Genomic DNA, 18,901 nt, shown 5'->3' with positions numbered 1-18,901 from the left:
TGTACGCTGTTGTCTGCTTGGTACCAAAAGATTCTGTAATCAATGTACTATTAAAATGTATAATCGATGAATTTTTGGCTCGTCTTAAAATATTAGGAATCGATACTTTTTTGACGCGGACCCTGTGCGACGCATCCTTATTTTATGTATATCAAGTTAAAAAATTTGTACGCTGGTGTCTGTTTGGTACCAAATGATTCTATAATCAATGTATTATTAAAATGTGTAATCGATGAATTTTTGGCTCGTCTTAAAATATTAGAAATCGATACTTTTTTGACGCGGACCCTGTGCGACGCATCCTTATTTTATGTTTATCGTATTAAAAAATTTGTACGCTGGTGTCTGCATGATACCAAAAGATTCTGTAATCAATGTACAATTAAAATGTATAATCGATGAATTTTTGGCTCGTCTTAAAATATTAGAAATTAATACATTTATGCCGCTGACCCTATGCGACGCATCCTTAAATTATGTATAGCAAATGAAAAAGTTTGTACGCTGTTGTCTGCTTGGTACCAAAAGATTCTGTAATCAATGTACTATTAAAATGTATAATCGATGAATTTTTGGCTCGTCTTAAAATATTAGAATTCGATACTTTTTTGACGCGGACCCTGTGCGACGCATCCTTATTTTATGTATATCAAGTTAAAAAATTTGTACGCTGGTGTCTGTTTGGTACCAAATGATTCTATAATCAATGTATTATTAAAATGTGGAATCGATGAATTTTTGGCTCGTCTTAAAATATTAGAAATCGATACTTTTTTGACGCGGACCCTGTGCGACGCATCCTTATTTTATGTTTATCGTATTAAAAAATTTGTACGCTGGTGTCTGTATGGTACCAAAAGATTCTGTAATCAATGTATAATTAAAATGTATAATCGATGAATTTTTGGCTCGTCTTAAAATATTAGAAATTAATACATTTATGCCGCTGACCCTATGCGATGCGTCCTTGAATTATGTATAGCAAATGAAAAAGTTTGTACGCTGTTGTCTGCTTGGTACCAAAAGATTCTGTAATCAATGTACTATTAAAATGTATAATCGATAAATTTTTGGCTCGTCTTAAAATATTAGAATTCGATACTTTTTTGACGCGGACCCTGTGCGACGCATCCTTATTTTATGTTTATCGTATTAAAAAATTAGTACGCTGGTGTCTGCATGGTACCAAAAGATTCTGTAATCAATGTACAATTAAAATGTATCATCGATGAATTTTTGGCTCGTCTTAAAATATTAGAAATCGATACTTTTTTACCGCTGACCCTATGCGACGCATCCTTAAATTATGTATAGCAAATGAAAAAGTTTGTACGCTGTTGTCTGCTTGGTACCAAAAGATTCTGTAATCAATGTACTATTAAAATGTATAATCGATGAATTTTTGGCTCGTCTTAAAATATTAGGAATCGATACTTTTTTGACGCGGACCCTGTGCGACGCATCCTTATTTTATGTATATCAAGTTAAAAAATTTGTACGCTGGTGTCTGTTTGGTACCAAATGATTCTATAATCAATGTATTATTAAAATGTGTAATCGATGAATTTTTGGCTCGTCTTAAAATATTAGAAATCGATACTTTTTTGACGCGGACCCTGTGCGACGCATCCTTATTTTATGTTTATCGTATTAAAAAATTAGTACGCTGGTGTCTGCATGGTACCAAAAGATTCTGTAATCAATGTACAATTAAAATGTATCATCGATGAATTTTTGGCTCGTCTTAAAATATTAGAAATTAATACATTTATGCCGCTGACCCAATACGACGCATCCTTAAATTATGTATAGCAAATGAAAAAGTTTGTACGCTGTTGTCTGCTTAGTACCAAAAGATTCTGTAATCAATGTACTATTAAAATGTACAATCGATGAATTTTTGGCTCATCTTAAAATATTAGAAATCGATACTTTTTTACCGCTGACCCTATGCGACGCATCCTTAAATTATGTATAGCAAATGAAAAATTTGTACGCTGTTGTCTGCTTGGTACCAAAAGATTCTGTAATCAATGTACTATTAAAATGTATAATCGATGAATTTTTGGCTCGTCTTAAAATATTAGAAATCGATACTTTTTTGACGCGGACCCTGTACGACGCATCCTTATTTTATGTTTATCGTATTAAAAAATTTGTACGCTGGTGTCTGCATGGTACCAAAAGATTCTGTAATCAATGTACAATTAAAATGTATAATCGATGAATTTTTGGCTCGTCTTAAAATATTAGAAATTCATACTTTTTTACCGCTGACCCTATGAGACGCAACCTTATTTTATGTTTATCAAGTTAAAAAATTTGTACGCTGGTGTCTGCTTGGTACCAAATAATTCTGTAATCAATGTACTAATAAATTGTATAATCGATGAATTTTTGGCTAGCCTTAAAATAGTAGAAATTGATACTTTTTTGACGCGGAACCTGTGCGACGCATCCTTATTTTATATTTATCGTATTAAAATATTTGTACGCTGGTGTCTGCATGGTACCAAAAGATTCTGTAATCAATGTACTATTATAATGTATAATCGATGAATTTTTGGCTCGTCTTAAAATATTAGAAATTAATACATTTATGCCGCTGACCCTATGCGACGCATCCTTAAATTATGTATAGCAAATGAAAAAGTTTGTACGCTGTTGTCTGCTTGGTACCAAAAGATTCTGTAATCAATGTACTATTAAAATGTATAATCGATGAATTTTTGGCTCGTCTTAAAATATTAGAATTCGATACTTTTTTGACGCGGACCCTGTGCGACGCATCCTTATTTTATGTATATCAAGTTAAAAAATTTGTACGCTGGTGTCTGTTTGGTACCAAATGATTCTATAATCAATGTATTATTAAAATGTGGAATCGATGAATTTTTGGCTCGTCTTAAAATATTAGAAATCGATACTTTTTTGACGCGGACCCTGTGCGACGCATCCTTATTTTATGTTTATCGTATTAAAAAATTTGTACGCTGGTGTCTGCATGGTACCAAAAGATTCTGTAATCAATGTACAATTAAAATGTATAATCGATGAATTTTTGGCTCGTCTTAAAATATTAGAAATTAATACATTTATGCCGCTGACCCTATGCGATGCATCCTTAAATTATGTATAGCAAATGAAAAAGTTTGTACGCTGTTGTCTGCTTGGTACCAAAAGATTCTGTAATCAATGTACTATTAAAATGTATAATCGATAAATTTTTGGCTCGTCTTAAAATATTAGAATTCGATACTTTTTTGACGCGGACCCTGTGCGACGCATCCTTATTTTATGTTTATCGTATTAAAAAATTAGTACGCTGGTGTCTGCATGGTACCAAAAGATTCTGTAATCAATGTACAATTAAAATGTATCATCGATGAATTTTTGGCTCGTCTTAAAATATTAGAAATCGATACTTTTTTACCGCTGACCCTATGCGACGCATCCTTAAATTATGTATAGCAAATGAAAAAGTTTGTACGCTGTTGTCTGCTTGGTACCAAAAGATTCTGTAATCAATGTACTATTAAAATGTATAATCGATGAATTTTTGGCTCGTCTTAAAATATTAGGAATCGATACTTTTTTGACGCGGACCCTGTGCGACGCATCCTTATTTTATGTATATCAAGTTAAAAAATTTGTACGCTGGTGTCTGTTTGGTACCAAATGATTCTATAATCAATGTATTATTAAAATGTGTAATCGATGAATTTTTGGCTCGTCTTAAAATATTAGAAATCGATACTTTTTTGACGCGGACCCTGTGCGACGCATCCTTATTTTATGTTTATCGTATTAAAAAATTAGTACGCTGGTGTCTGCATGGTACCAAAAGATTCTGTAATCAATGTACAATTAAAATGTATCATCGATGAATTTTTGGCTCGTCTTAAAATATTAGAAATTAATACATTTATGCCGCTGACCCAATACGACGCATCCTTAAATTATGTATAGCAAATGAAAAAGTTTGTACGCTGTTGTCTGCTTAGTACCAAAAGATTCTGTAATCAATGTACTATTAAAATGTACAATCGATGAATTTTTGGCTCGTCTTAAAATATTAGAAATCGATACTTTTTTACCGCTGACCCTATGCGACGCATCCTTAAATTATGTATAGCAAATGAAAAATTTGTACGCTGTTGTCTGCTTGGTACCAAAAGATTCTGTAATCAATGTACTATTAAAATGTATAATCGATGAATTTTTGGCTCGTCTTAAAATATTAGAAATCGATACTTTTTTGACGCGGACCCTGTACGACGCATCCTTATTTTATGTTTATCGTATTAAAAAATTTGTACGCTGGTGTCTGCATGGTACCAAAAGATTCTGTAATCAATGTACAATTAAAATGTATAATCGATGAATTTTTGGCTCGTCTTAAAATATTAGAAATTCATACTTTTTTACCGCTGACCCTATGAGACGCAACCTTATTTTATGTTTATCAAGTTAAAAAATTTGTACGCTGGTGTCTGCTTGGTACCAAATAATTCTGTAATCAATGTACTAATAAATTGTATAATCGATGAATTTTTGGCTAGCCTTAAAATAGTAGAAATTGATACTTTTTTGACGCGGAACCTGTGCGACGCATCCTTATTTTATATTTATCGTATTAAAATATTTGTACGCTGGTGTCTGCATGGTACCAAAAGATTCTGTAATCAATGTACTATTATAATGTATAATCGATGAATTTTTGGCTCGTCTTAAGATATTGGAAATCGATAATTTTTACCGCTGACCCTATGCGACGCAACCTTATTTTATGTATATCAAGTTAAAAAATTTGTACGCTGGTGTCTGTTTGGTACCAAATGATTCTGTAATCAATGTACTATAAAAATGTATAATCGATGAATTTTTATCTCGTCTTAAAATATTAGAAATCGATAATTTTTTACCTCTGACCCTATGCGACGCAACATTATTTAATGTATATCAAGTTAAAAAATTTGTACGCTGGTGTCTGTTTGGTACCAAATGATTCTATAATCAATGTACTATTAAAATGTATAATCGATGAATTTTTGGCTCGTCTTAAAATATTAGAAATCGATACTTGTTTGACGCGGACCCTGTGCGACGCATCCTTATTTTATGTTTATCGTATTAAAAAATTTGTACGCTGTTGTCTGCTTGGTACCAAAAGATTCTGTAATCAATGTACTATTAAAATGTATAATCGATGAATTTTTGTCTCGTCTTAAAATATTGGAAATTCATACATTTATGCCGCTGACCCTATGCAACGCATCCTTAATTTATGTATAGCAAATGAAAAAGTTTGTACGCTGTTGTCTGTTTGGTACCAAATGATTCTATAATCAATGTACTATTAAAATGTATATTCTATGAATTTTTGGCTCTTCTTAAAATATTAGAAATCGATACTTTTTTGACGCGGACCCTGTGCGACGCATCCTTATTTTATGTTTATCGTAGTAAAAAATTTGTACGCTGGTGTCTGCTTGATACCAAATAATTCTGTAATCAATGTACTATTAAAATGTATAATCGATGAATTTTTGAGGTGCAGGCAATGTACTGTTGAAATATATGAAAGATTAATTTTTGTCTCGCGTTAAAATATTGAAAATTAAAATTTTTTACCCGCGAACCCCATACGGCGCGGATTCATTTTACGTATATTAGACCAAAAAGGTAGTACGCTGATATGCTTATGGTACCAAAATAATCTGCAAACAATACAATATTGAAACTTATATACGATTAATTTTTGGCTCGTTTTAAAATACTGAAAATTAAAATTTTTAAGCCGCGGATCCCATACGGCGCACAATTATGTTACTTATATTATACCAAAAAGTTTGTATGCTGGTATGGTGATGGTACCATCATAATGTGCAGGCAATGTACTGTTGAAGTATGTAAACGAATAATTTTTGGCGCGTTTTGAAATACTGAAAATTAAAATTTTTAAGCCACGGATCCCATACGGCGCACAATTATATTACGTATATAATACCAAAAAGTTTGTAGGCTGGTATGGTGATGGTACCATCATAATGTGCAGGCAATGTGCTGTTGAAATATGTAAACGAATAATTTTTGGCGCGTTTTAAAATACTGAAAATTAAAATTTTTAAGCCGCGGATCTCATACGCCGCGGATTCATTTTACGTATATTAGACTAAAAAGGTACTACGCTGGTATGCTTATGGTACCAAAATAATCTGCAAACAATACACTATTCATGCATTTATAATTTTATGTTAATGATTAAATAATTGCGCGACGAAAAGGCGTACTGAGAAATTGTTGACTCGTACTACTTAATTTCTCTACATTCTTACTTTGCGCATAATAAAATTACGATATATAAAGTGCGAGTTATTATTTTATTATTTTTGACTCGAATTTAATATTTTATGCTCATGGCAGAGTAATTGCGTGACAAAAAGATTGAATTATTTTTCTTTTCTAAAAAAGATATGTAAAATCGATACTCGCATATATCAAAGCTTATTGTTGTCGCTTTTCCGCGATGCTTATTGGCTGTCAAGATTCGCGTTGTATGTTATATTCGTAGCATCGAGAGGCTGTTATCGCGAGAATTAGCAGTTTGACAGTTTGTTCAAAATAAAATTTAAAAAAATAATAATATTAGTTTAAATATGTTATAATACTTTAAACTGGATTAATATTTTTGAAAGTTATCAGCTGATTTCCATCAAAAAATATTAATCGAGAATAAGATATTATAACATATTATTTACAATTTTACAACATTTTACTATTTTAATATTTTAACATATTATTTTAAAATTTAATTACCAAATTAACGCTTTAATCAGTTGATTTCTATGAAAAAATATTAATCGAGTTTAAACAAATTTTATATTATTTTTTAATAAACATAAAACCGAAGAATGGCGCGCGCGTAGCGCGCGCTTGTGTTGTTCTAGTATACGTAAAATGAATCTGCGCCGTATGGGATCCGCGGCTTAAAAATTTTATTTTTCAATTGTTTAAAGCGAGTCAAAAATTATTCTTTCATATATTTTAACATTACATTGACTGCACATTATAATGGTACCATCAGCATACCAGCGTACAAACTTTTTGATCTAATATACGTAAAATGAATCTGCGCCGTATGGGATCCGCGGTTTAAAAATTTTAATTTTCAATTGTTTAAAGCAAGCCAAAGATTAATCTTGTATATATTTCAACCATATATTATATGCACATTATGATGGTACCATCAGCATACCAGCGTACAAACTTTTTGATCTAATATACGTAAAATGAATCCGCGCCGTATGGGATCCGCGGTTAAAAAATTTTAATTTTCAATTGTTTAAAGCAAGCCAAAAATTAATCTTGTATATATTTCAACCATATATTATATGCACATTATGATAGTACCATCAGCATACCAGCGTACAAACTTTTTGATCTAATATACGTAAAATGAATCTGCGCCGTATGGGATCCGCGGTTTAAAAATTTTATTTTTCAATTGTTTAAAGCGAGCCAAAAATTATTCTTTCATATATTTTAACATTACATTGACTGCACATTATAATGTTACCATCAGCATACCAGCGTACAAACTTTTTGATTCAATATACGTAACATAATTGTGCGCCGTATGAGATTCGCGGCGTAAAAGTTTTAATTTTCAATATTTTAAGACGCGCCAAAAATTATTCTTTCATATATTTTAACAGTACATTGTCTACACATTATGATGGTATCATCAGAATACCAGCCTACAAACTTTTTGATACAATATAAACAATATAATTGTGCGCCGTATGAGATTCGCGGTCTAAAAGTTTTAATTTTCAATATTTTAAGACGCGCCAAAAATTATTCTTTCATATATTTTAACAGTACATTGCCTGCACATTATGATGATACCATCACCATATCAGCCTACAAATTTTTTGGTATAATATACGTAATATAATTGTGCGCCGTATGGGATTCACGGGTTAAAAATTTTAATTTTCTATATTTTAAAACAAGACAAAAATTAATCGTATAAAAATTTCAATATTGTATTGTTTGCAGATTATTTTGGTATCATCAGCATACCAGCCTACAAACTTTTTGATATAATATACATAATATAATTGTGCGCCGTATCGAATCCGTGACTTAAAAATTTTAATTTTCAGTATTTTAAAACGCGCAAAAAATTATTCGTTTACATATTTCAACATTACATTGCCTGCACATTATGATGGTACCATGATCATATCAGCCTACAAACTTTTTGGTATAATATACGTAATATAATTGTGCGTCGTTTGGGATCCGCGGCTTAAAACTTTTAATTTTCTATCTTTTAAAACGAGCCAAAAATTAATCGTATATAAGTTTCAATATTGTATTGTTTGCAGATTATTTTGGTACAATAAGCATACCATCGTACTACCTTTTTGGTCTAATAAACGCAAAATGATTGCGCGCTGTATGGGATCCGCGGCTTAAAAATTTTAATTTTTAGTATTTTAAAACGCGCCAAAAATTATTTGTTTACATCTTTCAACATTACATTGCCTGCACATTATGGTGGTACCATCAGCATACTAGCCTACAAACTTTTTGATATAATATACGTAATATAACTGTGCGCCGTATGGGATTTGCGGGTTAAAAATTGTAATTTTCAATATTTTAAAACGAGCCAAAAATTAATCGTATATATATTTCAATAGTGTATTGTTTGCAGATTATTTTGGTACCATAAGTACACCAGCGTATAAACTTTTTGGTCTAATATTCGTAATATAAATCTGCGCCGTATGCGCATCTTTTGAACCGCTCAACTACAAACGAAAACAAAATCACTACAAACAACTTCAAACGATTTTAAAGAAGCCTGCGCAAGCGGATTTGCTATATCTCAATGTCGGGTGCGAGTCATAGAAAAATTGTTTTTATTTATTAATTGATAGAACTACAAACGAAATTATTGTTACTACAAACAACTACAAACGAAATGCTATCATTTTACGTTTTAAAAAATTAATTTTTAAAAAGTCGGATGCTAGGTTCACATAGGTTAATGATGAAAAAATTAAATAATAATGCTGGAGTCAAACTTTCAATAAAAATGCACTCAATGTTACCTAAAAATGTTATTAAAATAATTATAATAATTTTACATTATTTATTTTAATTATAAAGATATTTAGATATGACCCATGTCGTAAAAATGGAATCCGGTTATAAATAAAGTATAAATAAGGTATTATAAATACTTTATAAAATAAAGTATAATAACGTATAAATAAGGCTAAAATGCCTTATCTGCAATTTATATTTTTTGACAGAAATCAGTTGATAACTGTCAAAAATATTAATTGAGGAGATAAAGTATAATATCATATTATTTACAATATATTACAATTTTAATTCTTATAACATGTTATTACTTTGAAATTTAATTATCAAATTAACGCTTTAATCAGCTGATTTTTATAAAAAAATATTAATAAAGCGTTAATTTGCAAATTAAATTTTAAAATAATATATTAAACATATGTATTAAAATAGTAATATGTTGTAAATAATACGTTATAACACTTTATCCCTGAATATTTTTTGACAGAAAACAGCTGATAACTGTCAAAAATTTTAACCGAATTTAAAGTAGCTAATTTCTATCAAAAAATATTAATAAATCTTTCGTCATTAAAATCATAATTAATCTCGACGTTGTGATTATCTCGATTATCAAAAGATTCTTATAGAAAATTCTATTTCTTTGTTTGCACTTTCTGTTTTAGATTTAAATACTGAATTTTTATGCATTGCATAATTAATTAATATATATTTTTTTATGAATTGATTGCAATGCATGCATAAAAATATACAAATTAATTATGCAATGCATAAAAATTCATTACTTAAATCTTTAACAGAAAAAAAAATAGAATTATCTACAAGAATCTTTTGATCATAATATCTGCGCTTCTATCAGATTCGTGCGTCTGTACATACACATCCACCACGCTGCACGTCTCGCGCGAGACTGACCGCAAGCCTCTGAGCAGCGATATCGCCAAACACAGCCTACACATCCGCCATGCTGCGCGTCTCGCGCGCGACTGATTCTCGAGACATTGCGATTGCGAGACTGCGAAACTGATCGTCAGTCTCGCGCGAGACGCGCAGCGTGGCGGACGTGTAGGCTGCGTTTGGCGATACCGCTGCTCAGAGTCTTGCGGCTTGCGGTCAGTCTCGCGGGCAGCGTGGTGGATATGTACAGACGCGCGAATCTAATAGAAGCGCAGATATTTTGATCGAAATATTTTTGTAGAAAGTTTTATTTCTTTTGTTCTCTGGTAAAGATTTAAATAATAAATTTTTATGCATTCATAATTCATATATTTTCATGCATGTATTGCAATCAATGCATTAAAAAATATATATTAATTAATTATGCAATGCATAAAAATTTAGTATTTAAATCTAAAACAGAAAGTGCGAACAAAAAAATAAAATTTTCTATAAGAATTTTTTGATAATCGAGATAATCACAACGCCGAGATTATTGTGATGTATGTGTTAATTATGATTTTATATTAATGAAAGGATTTATTAATATTTTTTGATAGAAATTAGCTACTTTAAGCTCGGTTAATATTTTTGACTGTTATCAGCTGTTTTCTGTCAAAAAATATTAATCAAGAATAAAGTATTATAACGTATTATTTACAACATATTACTATTTTAATATTTTTAACATATTATTTTAAAATTTAATTAGGAAATTAACGTTTTATTAATATTTTTTACATACATCAGCTGATTAAAGCGTTAATTTGCTAATTAAATTTTAAAATAATATTATGTTATAAAAATTAAAATAACAGTATGTTTTAAATAAAATGTTATAGTACTTTAAACTCGATTAATATTTTTTACATACATCAGCTGATTAAAGCGTTAATTTGCTAATTAAATTTTAAAATAATATTATGTTATAAAAATTAAAATAACAGTATGTTTTAAATAAAATGTTATAGTACTTTAAACTCGATTAATATTTTTTGACAGTGATCAGCTGATTTCTGTATCATTCTCTTTAACATAAAATTGAGGAATCGCGCTTGTATCGTTTTAGCCCCTTTCTAAAAAAGGCATATTAAGTCGATTCTCGCAAGTATTGTTGCCTCTTTTTCGCGATGTAAATTAATTGCCTCGATTTGCGTTGTACGTTATATTCATAGCATCGAGAGATTATCGCTAGGGTTAGCTTTGATAGTTAGTCCAAAATAAAATTAAATAAAATAATGATATGTTTTAAATAATATGTTATAATATTTAAAACTCTGTTAATATTTTTGACAGTTATCAGCTGATAATCTCGGTGCTATGAATATAACGCACAACGCGAATTAAGACAACCAATTAGCATTGCGGAAAAGAAGCAACAATACTTTGAGACTTTCGAGAATCGACTTAACATGCCTTTTTTTATAAAGGGATTGTTTCATACATTTTTCAGGTTTTATCAATTCTCCTCTTATATCTTTTTTTTCCATAAATCTTTCTTAATTTAATTCTCACTTTTTGTAATGCAAATTGTTACGTTTTTCTATTACTTCGATAATACAGTTGCGATTACACTAGCATGAGTACAAAAATGAGATAAATGCGATTTTTAAATTATTGAAATAAAAATAAAAATAAAATTCAAAGAAAATTAAAATAAGAATCAATCGCGCGATTATATGCAAATTATCTTGATATAATCAACACATTTTTTATTCAACTCGCCTGGAGAATCTCGTCTTTTTTTTAAGGGACTCGATCACTTTGACGACGTACGCGGAGTTTCTCGCACCCCCGCCTTCCGGCATCTTTCTGCGACGTCTCCTCCGAGGTGGCTCGCCTTTGCCGGATGCGGAACAGCTCTGCCGTTTTGAGTTGACGGATGCCTTGCGACCGCTCGTCAGGAATAGGGAGACGCTCTTCATAAGGGTTGCGCCGGCACGAACGCTTATACTGTTGGTTGGACGCTCGGCGCCGACGCCGACGCCGACGCCCGACTGATCACCCCCTGTCGACGTAGCGCTACGTCGCTCGGACATACCGGTTCAGTAGCTAAAAGTTTCAAATTGATTGATACTTTGATTCAGAGTTATTGATATTTTAATTTGTATGCACTATCAGAGAGAGGAGGGCACTATCTATTATAATAATAGATTTTTGAGATTTTTTCTCTCCTAAAGAAATAAAATATTTGTGTATAATATTTTTTAAATATACATATAATATATTATATATACAGAGTGATCCTCATTATTATTTTCAGGCACTTACAATAATTTCACAAAAAATCATAAACAGAAATTTATCAGTTTCTAATCAGCAAATTGCAATAATAAGAATTGGCCGAATATTTTTTGTTTCATAAAAAGCCAAGGTTACTTTTTCAAATGAAACCACCTTGATTTTTGTTTTTAATGGTAATGTAGAGGACAGAAACATAAATTCAATGTAAACACAATATCATTTTAAGTTACATTACAACTCAATAAATCATTTTAAATTAACTAAAACGTAATTCTTCGCTATCGAGGAAATTTACTAGTAAATAGTCAAACAGACTTGAGTTATTCATAATACGTAATTTAGCTATTAACCTGATCAGTTTTGCTGAGCGCCTTATATAATAAATTGTTATTATAATACGGAAAAGTGATAATTATTAATTAATAATTAATAATATGATTGAAAAAATAATAATATAATGCGCATAGTATATTATATTGAATTTGATAATGCTTTGTCCCAAAAACGTAATACTAATCACGTATATATATTCTTGCTCTGCTGTTTGAAAGTTGTAATTTAAATAGAGCAATCATCGCAATTGTAATAAAAATGCAAATTTACTTAATAGAAATAAAAAAATGTATGAAAATAGAAATCGTTATCACGAATCGCTAGGCATTCCAATCGATTGATCAATAAGAAATAAATTACAGAAATAGCCTTTTTTATTAACGATGATCGAAAATTGCAACGACCAATCAAAACCAACTTAACTCATCAAAAGATTGTCTTTCTTCCTTTCTTTCGCTCTTTCTCTTTCCCTCGTGTACAATCAATTTATTATTATTTATGATCACATTTACATAATTCTCTTGTTAGTCGATTTTCCAGGCTCGTGTGCATTTTCATAGCACGAATAATATATTCTAATGAACTTAAATCGTGCACTTAACATATGTGTAATTACTGTAATTTAAACTGCGTGCAGAAAGAAAAAAATAAAATTTACATTTTATAGGAAGAAAAATTACTAACAATACGATTTATGATATAGAGCGCAATGTAATTTATATTTTGTAAATATAATTTAAATTATATGGAAAATAAAAGATATTATATATATATATATATATATATATATATATATATAATAAAATATTATATTAATCGCGAAATATTTTATATATTAAAAACGCTACTGTAAAGAGTTCATGTCTCACAGTTGTTTTGCAAGATAAAATGTAAAAACTTTTCTCATTAGATAATGAATATAACTCACTTCGGGAGTTGTGTCAGAAACTCGTGCATTATTTCGGATTTGTTTCAGTCTAGCATGCAGTACCAGGTGGAACAGGAAAAACCGAGAAACTTTGGAGTACCTAAGCACACCTCTCTTTTTCAATTTCTACAACTTATGTATAATTATTTTGACAATTTTAGTGAAATATATCTTTTACATTGGTATTTAATTTAATTTAATATTTAATTTAAAAGTAGTGCAACTTTGAAACTTTAATGGCAAGTTTCTATATATCCTTAATATTTACTGTATAATATATCTTTTATACTTAAAATTACTTTTAAACATAAGACTTATGTATTTATGTGAGCAAAATAATAAAGCGCTTGAAACATGAGATACAATTCTTTAAAAGAACCATTATTTTGAATAATGCATGTCTCATCTTCGAGTAATCATTTCTAACAACGCAATAGCGTCCGCAAACGCAAGGAGACAATTCATAGCACACAAAATTGCAATTTTGAAAGCATGAATAATCTTAATCTTGGATAAAATACCTATAATTTTCTCATATTACATATTATTTATTTCTATCTATTACATTAGTTTTACACAAACATACACACTTATGCTTTTTATATATATACGTATATATATTTTTTAAAAATATTTTGCTAAAGACAATTATATATGATATAAAAATTTTTTTAAATTTTTACTTAAAATTTTAAAATTTATTTTATTTTTCTCTTATATTAATTATATGTAAGTATGAATTTTATAGAAAATTTAATAACTTTACGAATAAATGTAACCTTATGTTAGGATGCGGGTTTACATAGAATGAGAACTATGATAGTACACACGAAATTAGATCGTGCTGCGATAATGATCGACACTTCTATTCCTAAGCTATGGATTCTCTCAATTTAACTTCTCCAATTTCTGCAACGAAATTGCATGTAGCATGCATGTGAATTTCGTTTTAATCTATAAACGAATCAAAAATATACCACCTGGCAATTTCCGATATGACAATCAATTTCTCAGATTTTACAAGATTTCATGTAAAACAAATCATTCTGTCTTACTATTGACGAAACGTAAAGATTTTTGAAAAATGCAAATTATATAAAATCAAAATGCAAAATTATATAAAAATGCAAATTGTATAAAATTGATTATTATATGTATGCATATACATTAATAAAAATCTATATCTTATATATTCGAGAGGAATATTATGTTACCAAGATATATTTTTTATTATTTTGATTTGTAGACATTAATTACAAATGCAAAATTATGTAACTTATAATAAAATTAATCAAAATATTTAATTCCACGTTAAAATGTAACACATGTAGCAGTAAATAATCATTAATAATAATCGCATATTTAATTATTCGAAAGAATATGATCACTAATAAATAATTTATCACTCTCTGCAATCAAAGACACAATACTCTTTCTGTCCTCATTATCTCTCCCATCATGTGTAAATAACAGTTCGAGGTGTTAGACTCTGGCTAAAGATTACTAAAACGAATTTATTATCTTTCGTTTGTTTAGTATGCGTTTAATATAACCGACACATTCCATTAAATCAGGAAAAAACTTACCGATTAGTAACAAAGGACTGTTTCCGTCGTGATGAGGACTTCGTCGTTAGAGGCGACTATGTTTTATCGATCAAACGTATCAAATAGCGAGGTTGAAAAAACATTTAAACGCGATATCTAACAACAGATCCGATGATTAAATGCATAAATTTTCATCGTTTAACGTGACGAGACACACAAACCGCGTTATAATAAAGCTAGAAATTAAACAATTTTGGATAACATATAAAATTTTTGTTTAGAACTTTATTAAAATTTATTTATTCAGTTTACTTACATTATTCGATAGAAATTATGTATAATATAAGATATAAGTAATAAGAATAATAACATATAAGTAACATAAGTAATGTAGCATAAGTAATATAACATGTGTGTCTATAATTAATTAATATTAAAATGTATTTAATGGTATACAAGTACATTGTAATTAAGATCTTTTAAAATTTCTTTTTGTATGAGAAAATGTATAATTTAGTTTAATTATTTAATTATTTTTATTTCTAAATAATATTTTAGTATATTATAGAACTTTAATACGATAATATGTGTAATTTTTTTTCTTCAGTGTATTCATTCTATATAATCGATTCTTTGTTCGGCTGACTAATGGGAAAAGTATTATCATCAGATATTTCTTCTGAGATGATCGTCGACGTCAAATGATGTTTCCTGAAAGATATATTAAAATTAGCTATTAATTATATTCTTAACATATTAATAATGAATTTTTGGATTTTACAATTATTTCTATAACAACCTTACTTGCATAGCTTGTCTAAGCATTTTTGAATTTGCATCAGTTGATGTTTGATATCGATTAGCATATTAGTCATTCGTTTCTCTAACGTTGCGAAGGACGCAATTTCTTCGTATCCAGCAGCACGTTCTGTATTAAAATTTTTATATATTAACTATCATTTATTATTTTATACAATATTCACGATATATCAGGTCGTATAGTTAATTAAGATTGTATTAGTGATATATTCCAATTGATTAATGCCTTAATAAAATTTTTTGTGTAACATGTAAAAACGTAGACATTTTCGGATACTTACTGATCCGGATATGTTCATCAGTATTATCCCCATCCTGATAGACGATATCAATCTCTTTCATATAATCGAGTAGATTTTTTACATCATTTACGCTCCTTATCGTCGGTTTGTTAATCGATGTCTGCAAGATGGAATCTGTATCATTATCAAGTTTAGTGTATATATTTCTCGTTTCTCTTTGTTCTGGGATTGTTTGCTCTGGGATTGTTTGTTCTGGGCCAAATTGTTCTGGGATTGTTTGTTCTGGGATTGTTTGTTCTGGAATTGCTTGTCCTGGGATTGTTTGTTCTGGGATTGTTTGTTCTGGAATTGTTTGTCCTGAGACAAATTGTGTCATGAGCGAGCTTAGTTGATTCAAAAATTGTATCTGGAATAACAAAATAAAAAGTGTCGGTTAGTTTAAATAAGACAAATAAATCTATATAGAATGGTTGTAAAATTAATCAATATTTTGTAAAATTTATTTATTTAAACATGTTCTATAAAATATATATACCCCTTGTTCATTATTATCCTTATCTCCGTTTATTTTTATGGCAAAGTTGAGGAGCTTTCCAAAGTTTTTCTCATACAATGTCATTAACTCTTTTAGTTGCTCTGGCATATTTACAACAACTTGCTCGCCTATTAAATTCAAAAAGTTACACGTTCTTGTAAATGTAAATCTATGTAAGCGACAGTCCATTCTTCTAATTAAAAAATTAGGAAACATAGAAATTGCTCGCGTAATCACTCGTATATCATCGAGTGCGGAAATACTTAATTTTTAACACAATATATGATAAAATATGCAATCTTCCTACCTTCGCCTCCTACAGATCCTACGTCTGAAAGTTCGACCGAGCGACATTGTACCTGAAAATGAAATTTTCGTCAAGATAGAGTTGATAGTTGTGATATATACTTATTATATTATTATTTAATATGAAAAGAGCAAAAAAATTTTAATAATAAAATAAATAGACGACATACGCGTATGGTATAAAAAGGGATATTAATTTATAACTTACTCCAATCGCGATGGCAGTAAATAGAATCACGAAAAACTTCATCTCCATTTTTCGATCACTTCTCAAAGTCACCTTTGGCATGTAAGTGAAACTCTAACAGGTTACGCTCTGATAAACGCAGCCGTTTTATAGGCATCCTGTGTATGAACAACAACGGCACTTGCATATACGTTTTTCAAAACATTTGATGGAAACATCCGGCGGAGAATAAATGAACATATCGCTGTGGATCGAAAGTGTAGCGATATTATGCGACTGCAATTATTCTATAAATAGACATGTGTAATAGCATTTTAAATTATGTCGAGAGCAATACAGTTTTACTATTGATTAATATTATTTTTAATTATTATTTTATTTTAAAATTTGCACGAGATGATAATGTAAAACCACAACTCGCAACTCTTATAAAAAAAAGTCATGTAAACGCGAGAAGTTCCAAACGCGTTTGGAATCAATATGTATTGCGTGTATTGTTAACTCCTTTCCCCGTATGTGATTGATCGATTGTAACATAATCGAAACTACGATCATGATAATGAGAGTTTGCGTTTGTCTCGTGTTAGTTTCATTATTATTTTATAATTTAATTATAATAGTTTAAAGCATTAGCCGCAATAATAAATTAGTTCATAAATTTAAAGTCAAGAGTATAGTTACGAAATTTAACGTACTTTTTAAATATAATTTATTATTGAACGGAGAGACATTTAATTAACATTGTGTCTGTATACTTATAAACACGTTCTCTCATTTTTTAAAAAGTTTAAATAATTAATGGCGATAATTAATTTTTTTATAATTTTAAAGTTGCCATTTAGATCTCATTAAGTTAGGTTACATGTTTAATATTCTTCACAATAAATTTATAGTATATATATATAATATAAAAGAATTTGTAAACTCGTGTGTTTGATATAAAAATAATCTACATACACTATACTATTAAAATATGAAAGCGATGTATTTTTGGCTCGTCTTTAAATATAAAAATTCTATATAATAACTATATAATAACACTATATGTCGCCGCGGAACCTATGCGGCGCATACCATGTAAAATATATAAAAAAATTTGTAGGCTCGTATGTGTATGATATATAAATAATCTAGATACAATATAGTATTGAAATATGCAAACGATAAATTTTTGGCACGTCTTTAAATATTAAAAATCGACACTATATGTCGCCGTGGACCCGATGCGGCGCATACTTATATTATGTATATAATATGAAAAAGTTGTTAGGCTTGTATGTGTATGATATATAAATAATCTAGATACAATTTAGTATTGAAATATGCAAACGATACATTTTTGGCACGCCTTTAAATATTAAAATTCGACACTACATGTCGCCGCGGACCCGATGCGGCGCATACTTATATCATAAAATATATTTAAAAATTTGTAGGCTCGTATGCGTATGATATATAAATAATCTAGATACAATATAGTATTGAAATATGCAAACAATAAATTTTTGGCACGTCTTTAAATATTAAAATTCGACACTATATGTCGCCGCGGATTCGATGCGGCGCATACTTATATTATGTATATAATATGAAAAAGTTGTTAGGCTGTTGTGTATGTGTTTGGTATAAAAATAAAGATAAATAAAAGTTATAAATAAAGATTGAGTAAAGACAATTAATAGCCTTAATTATTTTCATTAG

At 29.5% G+C, this 18,901-nt stretch overlaps 2 protein-coding genes across 2 annotated transcripts in view; both read right to left on the bottom strand.

The window, feature by feature from the left end:
• The window catches only part of LOC145938608 (calaxin-like), a 71,134-nt gene extending 59,036 nt beyond the window's left edge, over positions 1-12,098 (bottom strand). Inside the window, exon 1 of the mRNA XM_083042362.1 lies at positions 11,785-12,098. Within this exon, the coding sequence (XP_082898488.1) occupies positions 11,785-12,098 (314 nt within the window). The remainder of the gene's footprint in view (positions 1-11,784) is intronic.
• A 3,481-nt stretch (positions 12,099-15,579) lies between these two features.
• LOC145938792 (uncharacterized) lies at positions 15,580-17,418 on the bottom strand. Its single transcript, XM_083042552.1, is given in 7 exon segments — positions 15,580-15,822; positions 15,916-16,039; positions 16,212-16,578; positions 16,708-16,835; positions 17,015-17,066; positions 17,222-17,326; positions 17,329-17,418. Coding segments are annotated over 7 exon segments (960 nt in total). The 3' UTR covers positions 15,580-15,728.
• Positions 17,419-18,901: the final 1,483 nt, after the last annotated feature.

Source organism: Prenolepis imparis, unplaced genomic scaffold, assembly GCF_030444845.1.
Source record: "Prenolepis imparis isolate NDT839.2.m4 unplaced genomic scaffold, iyPreImpa1.0 SCAF_7, whole genome shotgun sequence".
NCBI classification, from domain to species: domain Eukaryota; kingdom Metazoa; phylum Arthropoda; class Insecta; order Hymenoptera; family Formicidae; genus Prenolepis; species Prenolepis imparis.
Note: the sequence above shows the minus strand (reverse complement) of the source record. Positions and strands in the feature narration are given on the sequence as shown.